Here is a 14,930-nt window from a genome sequence, read left to right as displayed (position 1 = left end):
AGTTGGTGTGCATTATCCATTTGACAATCATTTGATTTTCAAGGACCCACTACTGAAAAAAACTATGGGAAGCTTCATAGAAGAGACAAAGGGGCTCAGAAAATCACCAGTGTGGGTGAGTCATGAGAACTGGTTCATAGTCAGAAAAGGACAAAGAGCCTCTAATTTGGATTGATAAAGAACACCTTGCTTCCTCTTACCTTGTCTCCCTTCTCCTCCAGGCAATCAACTTTTAACTTCTCTCTAACTCAACTCCGCTGTACAGCGGAGCTCTTGGAAGAGAAGTTTTATCTTCTCTCCAGGGGCTTGTTTATGGGTCATTTCCCCGTTTATAGGAATGAGCAAATCACCAAATCACGAGACCCAGCAAAACTGCAGGAGGCTCTGAGACTTTCAATTGTCTATTTCAGATCGGGTACAGACCATGTTCCTCCTTCCGCTAATCATGAGCCTGGGAATGCAGCTTCATCAGACAGCAGGTAAGAAAGGAAAAAGGGAGGGGGTCTGAGAAAGGCGTAAGCAGTTGCCCCTAGTGGAAGCCAATGATGAGAATGGGGGTCCTCAGGCTGAAGGCTTTCTTTGAGAGGAAGTGGGATTACACTCTGTTACATGAACAGGAAAAAGAATGGTGCCCAGGGTGGCCCGCGCTTGCCCATGTCCCTGTCTTACAGAAACAATAACCATCTGGCAGATGAGGAAACTGGAATTCAGAGAAGTTATTTCATTTACCCCAGATTCCTCAGTCACTAGGCCGCACAGGCAAGCTGGAACACAACTACTGTCCTCTCTACCTTACCATGCTACGGTGATGATGATAATCAAGCATGGCAGACAACCCCTAACCTTCCCACTTTGGAATGGGATTTTGGAATTAAGTTTGATTATTGACCTATATTGAATGTTGATACTGGACGTTCACAAAACCAAAAAGTATGTATGATGAATTATGTTTTAAGAATTAACCAAAAGGAAAGTATAAACATGTTGTATCTTGCTTTCTCCTCCAATTTGGAATTCTTCTCTGCTTCCCACTTTACATTATGCAGATAGTATCAGTTCAAATAAATACTAATTACCTGCCTAAATTGGACTGCCTTCTCCTCAGGGGTATTTTTTTTTTTTTTTTGTAAGTCTTATCATTTCATGTCTCCCTAATTAAGGAGTTTTAACTTCAGAGGTTTCTCGTAGAGGCTACCTGAGGGGAAAAAAGTAACAAAAGGATCTAAGGCCTGATGAGAAAGCTTACTTCTGGAGAGGGGAAGCGATCCGGGATGAGAATTAAAAAGGACAATCTTATAACTATTACGTTTCCCAGTTTTATTTTTTTTAAGATTTTATTTATTTATTTGACAGAGAGAGAGACCCAGCGAGAGAGGGAACACAAGCAGGGGGAGTGGGAGAGGGAGAAGCAGGCTTCCGCCTGAGCAGGGAGCCCGATGCGGGGCTCGATCCCAGGGCCCCGGGATCATGACCTGAGACAAAGGCAGACGCTTAACGACTGAGCCACCCAGGCGCCCCGCAGGTGTTTTTTTGTTTTTTTTTTTAACAAGAACTATGCATTTACTTGTATATTGAAAGAAGTATTATACCCTTGCTTTTCTATTAAAAGAAATACACAAGTTTTACTTGTATGATAAAAATATAAATTTTAAAATATAGGAATTCTTTTAAAAAGAACACTTTAAAAAGCGTTTGAAGGCATTGGGCTGTAGCCTCCGGTGCCCGAGGACAGCCACGACTCTCAGGGTGGCCACACTGATGGCCTCATTCCCCTCACTGTGTTTGTTCACCCCTAAACTTGCACTGTCTTTGAGAAGGAAAAACAGAGAACATGAATTGAATCAATATAATTCTTTATTACCCTATGTAAATTTCTATTTTTAAAATTTTTAAAAGAATGCTTACAGCAGCATTGTTAGTCCTTCCAAAAAAAAAAAACCCCAAAACAACCAAATGCCCATCGACAGGATAATGCATAAATTGTGGTATATTAGCAGAATGGAAAAATATACAGCGTGTAAATAAATTAATTACAAAACTAGGCAACTACATTTAAGAGTCTTAGTAGCATGATATTGATTAAAAAAACAAAAAATCAAACACAGAAGACAACATACAGCACAGTGTCCTTTTATTTATTTTATTTTTTTTAAATGTTTTTATTGTTATGTTAATCACCATATATTACATCATTAGTTTTTGGTGCAGTGTTCCATGATTCATTGTTTGTTCATAACACCCAGTGCTCCATGCAGAATGTGCCCTCTTTAATACCCATCACCAGGCTAACCCATCCCCCTACCCCCCTCCCCTCTAGAACCCTCAGTTTGTTTTTCAGAGTCCATCATCTCTCATGGTTCGTCTCCCCCTCTGACATACACTCTTGCACAATTCACAGCGCTCACCGTAGCACATACCCTCCCCAATGTCTATCACCCAGCCACCCCATCCCTCCCACCCCCAACCATTCCAGTAACACTCAGTTTGTTTCCTGAGATTAAGAATTCCTCATATCAGTGAGGTCATGTGATACATGTCTTTCTCTGATTGACTTATTTCACCCAGCATAACACCCTCCAGTTCCAGCCACGTCGTTGCAAATGGCAAGATCTCATTCCTTTTGATGGCTGCATAATATTCCATTGTGTATATATACCACCTCTTCTTTATCCACTCATCACAGTGTCCTTTTTATAAACAATATATATGTATACATATACCTATATATATTGCTTATGTATTGCAATATACCTATATATGTATAATATATGTATATAATGCATGTGATATGCATATCATAATAATATGATATAAGCAATATATATCTATATGATAGAGCTAAAAAATAAGCCAGAGATTAATAAACACAATATTCAGGATGCTGATTACCTTTGGTGGAGGAAGTAGATGTATGTCATTAGTAATGTTCTGGTTCTTGGGGTGGGTGATGGATTCTCAGGAGTTCATTTTACTTGATTCGATATCCTTTAAAAGTTTTCTGTATTTAAACTTTTGTGTTGTAAAAGATACCACAGGTACAAAAAGCCACATGAAACAAGGGTAAAGCATTACGTTACCGTAACGGGAACACTTGTAACCGTCACCCTTGTCAAGTAGTAGAACTGTACCAGCCTCCCCGAAACGCTTCCCCTGCCCCAGTCCTACATAACGCCCTCCCCATAACACTGTACTATCTACCCATTTCTCCATTAAAAAATGTTCCTAAACATCACTAAAAGAAATCTTAGTAAGCACTCAGCAAGGTATGTTCTTTATAGTTTCCAAATCAGCAAATACAGATATCGCTCATTTTAAAGTGGCTCTATATATTTTATTGGACATGCTGTAATTTATTTAACCATTCCTTTATCGAGAGAAATTACAGTTATTTAAAGAACAGTTGTTTCTTGCTGGATTAATGTTTGAAAAAATATGTGTTTCCTAAAGACTGTGATGAAGACTGCCTCTGAGTATGACCCACATAAACCATTCATCATGAACTCTTTTCCTTACTTGTATGTCTGTGGGGGCTCTATTCTGTTATCTATAAAACAGTTTAAAGTTTGAAAAGAAAAATTGGCAGAAAACATTTTCATTTCATTTTTTAAACATTTGTTTACTTTCAAATTGACATACAGTAACATTCAGTCTTTTTAATAGAAACACCTATGAGTTTTTGGCAAACGTGACCATATAACCACCACCACAATCAAGATCCAGAACAATTCCACCACTTGCCAAGCAAACAAACAAAAAACCCTCCCTAACTCTTAAACCCAGGTACCCACTGATCTATTTTCTACCCTATAGTTTTAAATTTTCTGGATTATCATATAAATGGGATTATCCACTAGATACCTAGAGATGTGTTTTGTCTGGCTTCTTTCACTTAGCATAATGCAATTGTGATTTATCCATGTTGTTATATGTACCAGCAGTTTATTCCTTTCTGTTGCTGAGTAGAAGTCCACTGTATATATTTACCAGATTTTGCTTATTCATTCCCCAGTTGGGGGATTTTTGGGTTGTTTCCTGTTTTGGGCAATTACAGATCAAGTTGCTATAAATGCTTATGTATAGATTTTTTTGAGAACATAGGTTTTCATTTCACTTGGGTAAATAGCTAGGGTAGGATTGCTGGGTCATGTGGTAAGTATATATTTAACTTTATAAGGAACCTCTAAACCTTTCCGTCGTGGCTAGACTATGTTTGCATTCCCGGCAGAAAAGTATGGGCACTCCAAGTTTTCCACATTCTTGGCAGCACTGATGTCGTGTTTTTTAAAGTCATTCTAGTAGGTGTGTAGAAGTATCACTTTGTGGCTTAATTTGCACTTTCCTAGTATCTAGTGATGATAAGCATATTTTCACATGGCAATTGGACATCCATATGTCTTCTTTGGACAAGTTTGCATTCAAACCTTTTGACCATTTTTAATTGGTTTGTTCATTTTCTTACTAAGTTTTTAGAATTATTTGTATATTCCAGATGCAAGTCTTTTATCAGATGTGTGACAAGCAAATATTTTCTCTCAGTCTGTGGCTCATCTTTTCAGTCTTTTAACAGTGTCTTTTGCACAGCCAAGATTTTAAATTTGGTGGAATTCGGTTGATCTTTTTTTTTTTTTCTTACATGGACTGTGTTTTCGGCGTCATGTCTAAGAACTCTGCCTAAGCCAAACTCTCAAAGATTTTCTCCTATGGTTTTCTTCTAAATACTTTCTAGTTGTACATTTTACATTTAGGTTTATAATCCGTCTTGAGTTAATTGTCATAGAAGATATAAAGTATAGGTTGAAGGTAGTTCTTTTTCTTTTTTGTGATCCGAGGTCCAGTTTCTTCAGCCCCATTTGTTGAAAAGACTATCCTTTCCTCACTGAGTTGCCCTTGCACCTTTGTCAAACATCAGTTGGCCATATTTGTGTGGGTCTATTTCTGAACTGCATTCTGCAGTCTGTTCTTTGTGTATATGCTTTCCCTTATAGCACACTCTTCTGATTTCTGTAATTTTGTAATTCTTTTTTTTTCTTATATTTTTTATTTCAAAACCTAAGGACATCTTGTAACCCAGATACATTTAAGGGGAAATATTCATTTCTGTATTTTGTCATGTCTTGGAGGAAAAGTAACCCCAATTATTATTCCTTTTATAGATTTTTTTCCTTCTTTTTTCATCCTCTGGAGAGGGATGAAAAACCAGGGGGTCACATGACCCTGGCGATGCTTGAGGTCACTCCGGGGTGGGGACCACACCCTGGGTCACTCCCCTTAACCTATCTTCAGGCTCTAAAACTACTTCTTCAGACCCCTGAGGTATACAAAGCAGAAGAATCAGGCTGTGGAAAGGATTTCTAAGAGATGAGATGTCCCCGTGCAGTATTCCTGCAAAGAGGAGCAGATGAGTCAGGTGCCCAGAGCAGGCTTCGATCCTAAACTAGCAACTAGAGTTTTCTGAAGACTGTGGTTTTGTAAAGCAACCCCCACCTTTCAAGTTCATTGAGTACGGGGTCTGAAAAAAACTTCAGCTTCTGTTATCAAATGGAAAAAAATATATAAAATTAGCTTAAAGAGGAAGCTATCTTAGGAGGTAATGCAAATGATTTGTTTTGTGTTTCTGGAGACATGACAGTTGCTGACTCCTACTGATGCCTGATTGCAAATAAAATACACAATTTCCCTAAGAACTTTCAAAAAGGCTCCAGCATTACTGAAGCCCGCTGCTTTCATCTGTTTAAAGAAACTGCATGTGTGAATTTTTCATGCCCTGGCCAAATGTGTTACCCTTTAATTTAGTCAGGGGGGGCCAAAATGAACGGGAAAACCTGCTTTGCTTTGTTTTTGTCTGCTTAATTCTGTAGTTGTGGAACCTTTCCAATTTTCTTCTTTGTCTCATAACTTCAGGACTTCAGTGCTGGGTTGAAGCTTAATATAATAACCCCTGATTTCAAGCTGTATTACAAAGGTATAGTCATCAAAACGGTATGGTATTGGCATAAAAACAGACACAGAGCTCAAACGGAATAACCCAGAAACACACACAGACACACACACACACACACACACACACACACACACACACACACACCCTAAATGTATTTTCTTTAGCATAAAGCTGAGAAGTGTATCTATCTCCTTCATGGATGTAATATATACATGCCAGGGGACATATGGTCATATCTGTAGAGTTGTTAGTACAGGCTTTCAAGACACAGAGCTATGAACTGGAATTCCAACTCCATGAGCTACCACTCTTTGACCTTGGACGAGTTGTATCACTTCTGTAAGCCTAAGTTTCGCCATGGTGATTCCTACCTTGCGGAGTTTGGGGAACATTAGATGAGATGATGATGTGAAGATTAGCCCAGTGTCTGGCTCACTGTGTTTAATAAATGTTGACGATTACTCTGCTTCCCAGTAACAGCCCAAGGGTAGGCTCATGTTATAAGTCTTCTTCTCAGACAGTAATGTGCACATGAACCACCTCAACTTTGTTAAAATGTGGAGTCAGCTTCCCTAAGTCTGAGACCGAGCCTGAGATTCAGTAGCTCCCACTTGCTCCCAGGTGAAGCTGAGGACACTTTGAAAGGTGAGATAATAGAAGATGTTTGCCTGCACAGGTGTTTTGCCTATCTAACCAATGGTTTTCAATACTCTGCGCATTAGAAGCTTCCAAGGAAATTAAAAAAAAAATTGATGCTGGCCTCACAAATGAATTTGAATTCATATTTAAAGGATCCAAGGTGGGGCCTAGCATTTTTTTTAAAGGCCTCCCAAGTGATTCCAGTGGTGGCCAAAGTTGAGGCACTCTGCTTGGTGACTCTGATGTGCATACAGGCTTGAGAAAAATATCTTCATGCCGCTGTTTGCAAGAGTGTTTTTTTGCCTCTGTAATTTACAATAAGTAAGAATAATTTAGGATCTTAAAAGTATAGTGCATTTCCTGAGAATTTACGGGGTAATCAAGCTCACAGCTTTGCCTGTCTTAGAAGCTTTAATTGAGGCAAAATTACACCAAATAACAATTAATCTTCTAGTTATTCTGAGCTACTCAGATATTCGATTCAGGTTTGCTAATTGCTCTTTCCTCTTATAAACATTAGCTGAAAAATAGGTAACACACTTTATGCCTACAACCCCTGCATGCGCACTCTTCAGGAGAGAAGAAGCAAGCAGAAAATGGATTTTTGTTAAAGGCCCAGAGTGTAAAGAGGGGAGTTCTGCTGTCTGCTATGGGGAGTTCCAGAGGAAGTTACAGACGTTCTCTCTCTCATGAGAAGAAAGCCTCAGTGTGGTAAAAAAATTTGCTAAATAAATTCAATAGAGGCAACTCCCAAAGTCCTCTGACAGTTATATCTCAGACTCAGCAACTGAACCTCCTTGCAAATCCCATTTCTTGTCCCTGCTTCCTGCTGTATCATGTGTAATAAAAAAAAAAAAATAGGAGAGTAACAATGAATTCCTGAACCTGGTCGAAAATGGTTACTTATGTATTTGATCAATGAGTAAGTGAATATTCCTCTTCAGACCAGAGTGGCCTTGATAGCAAGTAGCTCTGTCTTGGTTAAAAGGGGACTTAATAACTCAGAATTTGGAGATGATCCCCATCAGAAAGGGATCTACCCTTAAGAGGGTCCTGTTAGGGAGAGCCAGAGGGAGAGTTACTACAGGTGGATTTCATGAAATGGAATCATGCAGGACATTCGGAAGCACGAATCTCTTCACATGGGACATCCCACAGTCTTCTCAACCTGTCCAAGCAAATGCGGGTGTGATCAGCAGCGTTTTACCGAGAAGCAGTGATGTTCTAGACCTGCTCCCACCCCAGCCTGCACAAAAGCATGCAGGGCAGATGTGAACTCTCTCCTGTCCCATAGATCTTTTAGAAAGGCACATCAGTGTTCTAGTGATGGTGAAAACGGGGGTTGCAGGCAAAACGTAAACTTGCCCAGTTGTTCTTGATAAATCTCAAGTTGGGGCATAACTATCAAGTGTGCTGTGGGATGATGAAGAACGCCAGCCAGTTTGTGCAACACGGGCAAGTTGCAGTTTGATGAGAGGAAAACAGAAGTGAGTAGGTTTAGGCTCATTCTTATTTCTCCCTCTTGCTGCCATGTGCCCAACCCTTAACTGGAATGGAAGATACCGAAACATACTCAGCCTGGGCACTGCCTTCAAAGTCTTGCAGGATTATAGGAGGAGAAACTCGGGTCAGAAGAGAATTGCCATGTGAATCATTTAAGCCACGTAAACCCAACATTTATTTATACTTTAGGATCTATTGCCCAGGGGGCACCTGGGTGGTTTAGTCAGTGAAGCATCTGCCTTCAGCTCAGGTCATGATCCCCGGGGTCTTGGGATCAAGCCCCATGTCCTCCTGCTCCCTGCTTAGCAGGGAGCCTGCTTCTCCCTCTGCCCCTCCCCACCTTGTGCATGTGCGATGCACGTGCTCACTCTCCCTCTCAAATAAATCTTTTAAAAAAAAATCTCTTACCCAGGATGGTCAGGGAATGGGCTGTTCTGGTTAATAAAATATCATGGTAAATAAGGAATGGCCCTGTGTTGCATATACGAATTACCACTTGCCCAAGAATTATAACAGGGTATGAAAGAAAGGAACCAATGTTTGCTGACCACCTATCCCCTGCCAAAATAAGGCACTTCACATGTGCCATTTTGTCTAATTTTCACCACAATACTTTGAGGCAGATATTAACCTTGCACCTTTATAGATAAAGCAGAGGCTCACAGAGCTAAATGACACAGTCAAGATCAAAGGGCTCATAATCTCAATCCAGTTGATCTGTCACTAAACCCCATACTCTTAATGTACCACTTTTTATAAGGGTAAAAACTTCTTGAAAAGCATATGCTTAGAAGCCTCTGCAAGTATTTATTGAATGGATGTCTTGACTAACTAAATGAATGAATGAAGCAAGCTCTCCTGAGTTTGATCTGATCTTTTGTCATGATTCAGAAGTTACTTTAAGGTCTTGCCACACCTCCATATAATGAATACCCTTTCATTAATGATGGAGGTGGCATAATCTTGTAGTTTCCCACAATGTATTCACGCATACACTACCTTGGTTAGTTTGACTTTGCTTTACCACTCTTCATGCCATTGTTTTTATAGAATTCTTTAAAATCAACTCAGCTTTTATTCTTTGAGCAAAATGGTATACCCCTGTGGTAAATGGAAAACCAGTATCACTGTTACTGGTAAATAGAGGATATAAGCAAAAAACAAATGTGATGAAAGTAGTGTTATTAAATTCTACCCAGATATTTACAGTATCTGCCTGGGAGCTTTCTGTTTTATTAAAAGGAGAAATAGCCATTGTTGGAGGTGTGAGAGTCTAGTTGCAAATTATATGTTACTTGAAGGGTTGAAACAGAATTGAAGAGGACATAAATTCCTCCCTGAGTAATTCAGTTCCCTTTAGGCCTTAATTCTACCCTAAATAAAATTATCTTGCGGGCACCTGGGTGGCTCAGTTGGTTAAGCGACTGCCTTCGGCTCAGGTCATGATCCCGGAGTCCCGGGATGGAGTCCCACATCGGGCTCCCTGCTGAGCAGGGAGTCTGCTTCTCCCTCTGACCCTACCCCCTCTTGGGCTCTCTCTCACTCTCTCTCTCTCTCAAATAAATAAATAAAATCTTTAAAAAAATTATCTTGCATGCTTCATGTGTGCCTCATATTTTGGGAAATATTGTTGCAGTGGAAACTTTAGAATTTTAAGCCAAACATCTAACTGGCTCTGAATTTTTTTTAAAAGATTTTCTTTATTTATTTGACAGAGAGAGACACAGCGAGAGAGGGAACACAAGCAGGGGGAGTGGGAGAGGGAGAAGCAGACTCCCTGCTGAGCATGGAGCCCGATGCAGGGCTCGATCCCAGGACCCTGGGATCATGACCTGAGCCGAAGGCAGACGCTTAACAACTGACCCACCTGGGTGCCCCAAACTCTGGCTCCGAATTTTAACTTTACTAACTGTATGTCCTGGTGTGAACCTCTTTGAGCCAGTTTCCTCAACTGTAAAACAGTAATAATAATAATACATATTTCATGGTTGTATTTTCAGGATTAAGTGATGTAGTTATAAAGAGCCTAGCACAGTGCCTGGTGCACTAGGTATACACTAAATATTAGTTCTATTCTTCCTTTCTCCTTATTGACAGAAAAGAAGAAGCTTGTCCAGTGGGCTCGTGTGACTCGGTGTTTGAGGGCCCTTGGAGCTTAGCAATCCCCGGGTCTGATCCTGGCTACTTTCCTGTGCCTTGGTTTCATTTTCTAAAAAGAGGATGGCTCTCTACTTTGCTGGCTTTCTGGGAAAACTAAACGAGATTGTGTGTTGGTAGAGGACGAACACATAGTAAGACTCAACAAATGATAGTTATTATTACTCCCAGTCACGAGAGGAGGTCGTATTTGGCAGGGAGGGTATAATTTGATCCATATGGAGAGAATGGCCCTGGGTAATAGGAAAGCAATCAGCTGCACAGGTGGGCGTGTTGAGAGGAGAGAAGCACCTCAAAACAGCGGGTCAAGAGTCCCACTCTTGACCAGATAGGACAGGGCAGAGGAGAGAGAGGAGCCTGAAGGAGGGCCCAGCTCATGACAGGGGTCTCCTGGGACATGGGGCTGGGCTGGGCCTCACATCTACAGAAGTGAGATGTGAAGGCAGACAACGGGAGAACGTCTTGTTTTTTTGTGCAGCTTTATTCACAGTGACGATCCCTAAGGAACTGTACACAGTAGACTATGGCAGCAATGTGACCCTGGAGTGTCACTTTGACACCGGAGGTCACGTGGAACTCAGATACTTAAAGGCCAGTTTGCAGAAGATGGAAAACGATACATCCTTGCAGAGCGAAAGAGCCAGCTTGCTGGAGGAGGAGCTGCCCCTGGGGAAGGCCTTATTCCACATCCCTCGAGTCGAAGTGACAGACGCAGGCCAGTACCGCTGCCTGATCATCTACAGGGTCGCCTGGGACTACAAGTACCTGACTCTGAAAGTCAAAGGTGAGTCGTTCCAAAGACTGGAATCTGTGGAGGCATTAGCCCAAGCCAAAACTGGGAGGGTGGTTACAGGGAGACGGGGCTACCTTAGAGAAAACAGAAGCACCTGCCCAGAAATAGTTTTTAACATCTGAGTATAAAGCAGCTGAGGTGAAGGTAGTAAGGGTAGGAGTTGCAGGAATAATGTGGGTCTAGGGGGAAGGCAGGAAGGGGGTCCCTGAAAGCCAAAGATAAGCTTTGCCTGGCTCACAGCTCCCCCAAGGAACAACGCTGACTTGATCACCAAGCTCCCCTTTAAGAGAAGCTTATTCCTCTAATCCAGAGTTTTTTAAATCGTGGTTTGCTGGCCGTTCATGGTTAAAGCATCATAGTGAGTAGCAACCAGGTGAGTGTCTTTCTCCAAATAAAATGAATAGGTCAGAAGGCAACGCACAGTAGGGCTGAGCGTCCTTTTGTGAAACTCTTGTTTCAGAGGTGGTGTGTGTGTGTGTGTTATATTGTGATGTAAAATATTTTTTCTCACTCTGGGACATAGTCTAAAAAGTTTGGAAAACACTGCTCTAGTCCAAGCTTCACGTATTGCAAATGAAGCAGCTGATGGGGGTAGAGCTCAGTGGTAGAGCATTTGACTGCAGATGAAGCAGCTGACGTCCAGAGAAGTGAAGGGGGGTGGATTTGGGAAGCCCAGTCAGGTACACAGCTGTCCCCATTCCTCTAGGTTAGGGCTCTCCTCACCACAACACAAGCCAAGAACCTAAGTCTGAAGAGAATCTTCAAGTTTGTGTTTGTTTTGGAAAAGGCCATTTTGGGAAAGCCCTCTAACAAGTACAGAAGAACAGACTCGGCTCTGTTCACCAGCTTGTGCCTTTCAGCCCACACTGACGGTTCTGGGTCTTCTCTGTCTCCTCCTAGTCTCACCCAGTAAGCCTCAGAGGATCTGTCCTGTCTTCTGGAAAGTCCATAGGCTTTGGTCCCTAAAGACCATTGACCTTGGCAGCAAACTCCAGAACTTTGAAGTTCGTCTGCTTTCAGTTAATGGGAGGAAAGCGGGCTTTACATTCTCATGATCCCCTGATGTATTCAGTGTCTACACCCCTAACTCACTGCCTCCGAGTTTGTTAACCTCCGAATGCTGTAATGCATGTAGGGTCTCTGGGCCATTCGAGGCCAGTCCTTCCGCTCTTTCTCTCCAGCTGAGGGCTGCCTCTTGTTCCTAGGAAGCTACGTTGCCAGCTCATCACCTAGAGCGGAGATGGCTCAGGTGTGGGACAGGTTTATTCCTTAAATCTTATTTATTCTTGAAATCCTTGCCGCTTTTCAAACTACGGTGTATGGGGAGCACAGGACTTTCTGAGGGTTTGCAGAGGCACAGGCAGTTTTAGGATATGAGTTTCTAATTCTTCATCTTCCCACATATTCTTTCCCCAAACTGAGTGTGCCTGAGAATTAGCCTTCCAGGCAAGGCTCTTGGGGTTCCCCTAAAACGCTTCCTTTTTTATCATCACCTTCTTCCACTTCATAGAAAGTGTACCTCTCACCAATGTGATGCGTTGCCTCGGGGTGCAGAAAAACTACATCCTGCTCAACAAAAGCCTGAGTGGAAATATTGATCCCTTATCAAACTGTAATGACTAACAAATCCTTCTGCAAAACAGGTGATACCGAATTCTGTTTTCAACAAAGCTGGAGGAGGCCCTAATACAGTTAAGAGCTGATAGTAAAAAATGAAGTAGGGTTGTTGGTTTTTTTTTTTTTTTTTGCCGTATGAATCATAAGGCTTTTAAGCATAAAATGACATCTCTATAACAAAACTGCTTCCATACCCACTTACTTGTTCACATGAGTAAGTTTCCTTCGCCTTTCTTGCCATAAAAATGGAAAAATTGAAATAGAGCTGAGGCTGATCTTGTCTCATCCCAACCACAGCCATCTGTACCTTGGATACATGAACAAATAAAAAAAGAGAGCCCCATCCATCCTCTTACGGGATACATTCCCAGAAAACCTTATCTTTTATGTTTAATCATTATCAATATTCATAATATTTTCCATTTTGATTTTATGTGTGTTGATAATAGAAATTAGATTTCAATGCAGAAGGAAACCAAACACTTGAGGCCTTGTGATCACAAGTAAAAAAAAAAATTAATCTCAATTGCTGTACATATTTTGTTGTTGCAAAGAAACATAAGGATCACCGATACAGGAGCTTTCTAACATGTTGAGTTAGGATAAAATCCTATAGGAAAAGTGGAATGTGAACTGAGGGTCACGGAATGAAACAATGTGAAAAAGAGTGTAAAGCTCTGACCATGACAGGAAAATTTTTCTTGAAGATTTTACTTATTTGAGAGAGGGAGAGAACACGGCGAGGGAGAGCAAGAAGCCGACTCCCCGCTGAGCAGGGAGCTCCATGCAGGGCTCGATCCCAGGATCCCGAGATCATGACCTGAGCTGAAGGCAGACGTTTAGCAACTGAGCCCCCCAGGCGCCCCTACAGGATAATTTTTATATGTATTTTTCCATGGACCGTGGTGTATATAAAAGATACCTCCTTTGATATCTAGACAGCATTAGGTACATATGTAAGAGTGAAACCATTGTTTGACTTAAAATATAAATGTAAAATGCTAAACATTATATATTTTTCCAATACAGATACTAAGGAAAAATTTTAAGAATCTACCTAATAAATGTGTGAGAGGGTGCATACTGTGTCACAGCCTTTTAGGAGGAATGCAAGCAAAAACAGGAAAAGCTGAAGACCATCACCTAAGAGTATTCTACCCTGATCAGGGGAGATCTGGTGCCTCAGTTAGGGTTTGCTTCAGTGAAACAGGCCTGGAAGAAGTACGTGCTTTTTCCTTAAAATGCCTGATCTGTGGCCTAAACTTGAAAACAGGTTTATAGTACTTTCTTTGATATCTGGGCAACGGTTGATCTTAAATATAGTGAAAAGAGAACTAATTTTTTAAAAGCCCAGGAAAAACAGTGCTAAGTAGAACGGCTAGAGAGTCAGAAACCTGTGTTTCTGACAGGCAGCTAGGATGGGTGGCCTGTCTGAGGGAGAGTAAGGACCGTGGCACCGTGGCCCCAAGAGGCCAGAGCGCCCAGGGCTTAAGCCCCCAGGCCGGGACCTGGACTGAGCCAAGGATCCCAGACGGACACAGCACAAGTCCTGAGAACAGAAGGGCCAAACCCGCCCCACGGCCCTGGCAGGACGTGAGGAGGGCAATGGCAGAGCACCAACCCCCAGAGCGGACTGAGGCTCTCGGAAGTATTTCAAACCCACGAGAAGGCCCGGGCTGGATGGGAGTTTGACTTGAGCAAGTAGAGGAAGGAGGCAACAGGGCTTCCATTTTCTCTCACAGTGGCCTTTGCCCTGAGGAGGGGAAACGGCCCAAGGAAAGCGGTGCAGCCTTGAAAGGATAAGGGACAGTCGGCCTCTGGACCTAGAGAGCGTATTGGCTTAAAGCACTTACTGATGGGGCTAAACCTCTCCCTCTCCTCCTCCAGAGAAGCAGAAGGATAGTGAGGAAAGCTGCAGTTAACACAATAATATCCTGAATTCCTCAGTGGGCCAAAGCTCCTGGGGTGTACAAACTGTGTAACCTGAGGTTCCTCCCCAGGTCATCTGACAGATGAATTGGGAGCAAGCCTCAAAGATTTCCTTCAGCGATTGCTAGAAACCTGCCTACGTTCTGTAAGACCAAGGCGTGTGAAACTACGTTTTTTCACCTTCGTCATCATCATCACGATGATAAGCAGCTAATACTACTTGGAGCTTATCTCTATTTCAGGGATGCTAGAGTTGCCAGTCGTGTAGGGATCCTATTGTCAGAGACGAGCAGGGAGACAAACCATTCAAAGCAGCAGAAATTTAAATCCAAAAATAGAAATTCTTTTAAT

General features: G+C 41.9%; 1 protein-coding gene across 1 annotated transcript in view; it reads left to right on the top strand.

The window, feature by feature from the left end:
- The first annotated feature begins 415 nt into the window (after window positions 1–415).
- PDCD1LG2 (programmed cell death 1 ligand 2) overlaps window positions 416–14,930 on the top strand; it is a 41,134-nt gene continuing 26,619 nt past the window's right edge. Inside the window, exons 1-2 of the mRNA XM_028117370.2 lie at window positions 416–479; window positions 10,719–11,024. Of these exons, the coding sequence (XP_027973171.2) occupies window positions 425–479; window positions 10,719–11,024 (361 nt within the window). The 5' untranslated portion in view covers window positions 416–424. The remainder of the gene's footprint in view (window positions 480–10,718; window positions 11,025–14,930) is intronic.

Source organism: Eumetopias jubatus, unplaced genomic scaffold, assembly GCF_037043125.1.
Source record: "Eumetopias jubatus isolate StellerSeaLion01/CBP00866 unplaced genomic scaffold, mEumJub1_p1.0 scaffold_15, whole genome shotgun sequence".
Lineage (NCBI taxonomy): Eukaryota > Metazoa > Chordata > Mammalia > Carnivora > Otariidae > Eumetopias > Eumetopias jubatus.
Note: the sequence above shows the minus strand (reverse complement) of the source record. Positions and strands in the feature narration are given on the sequence as shown.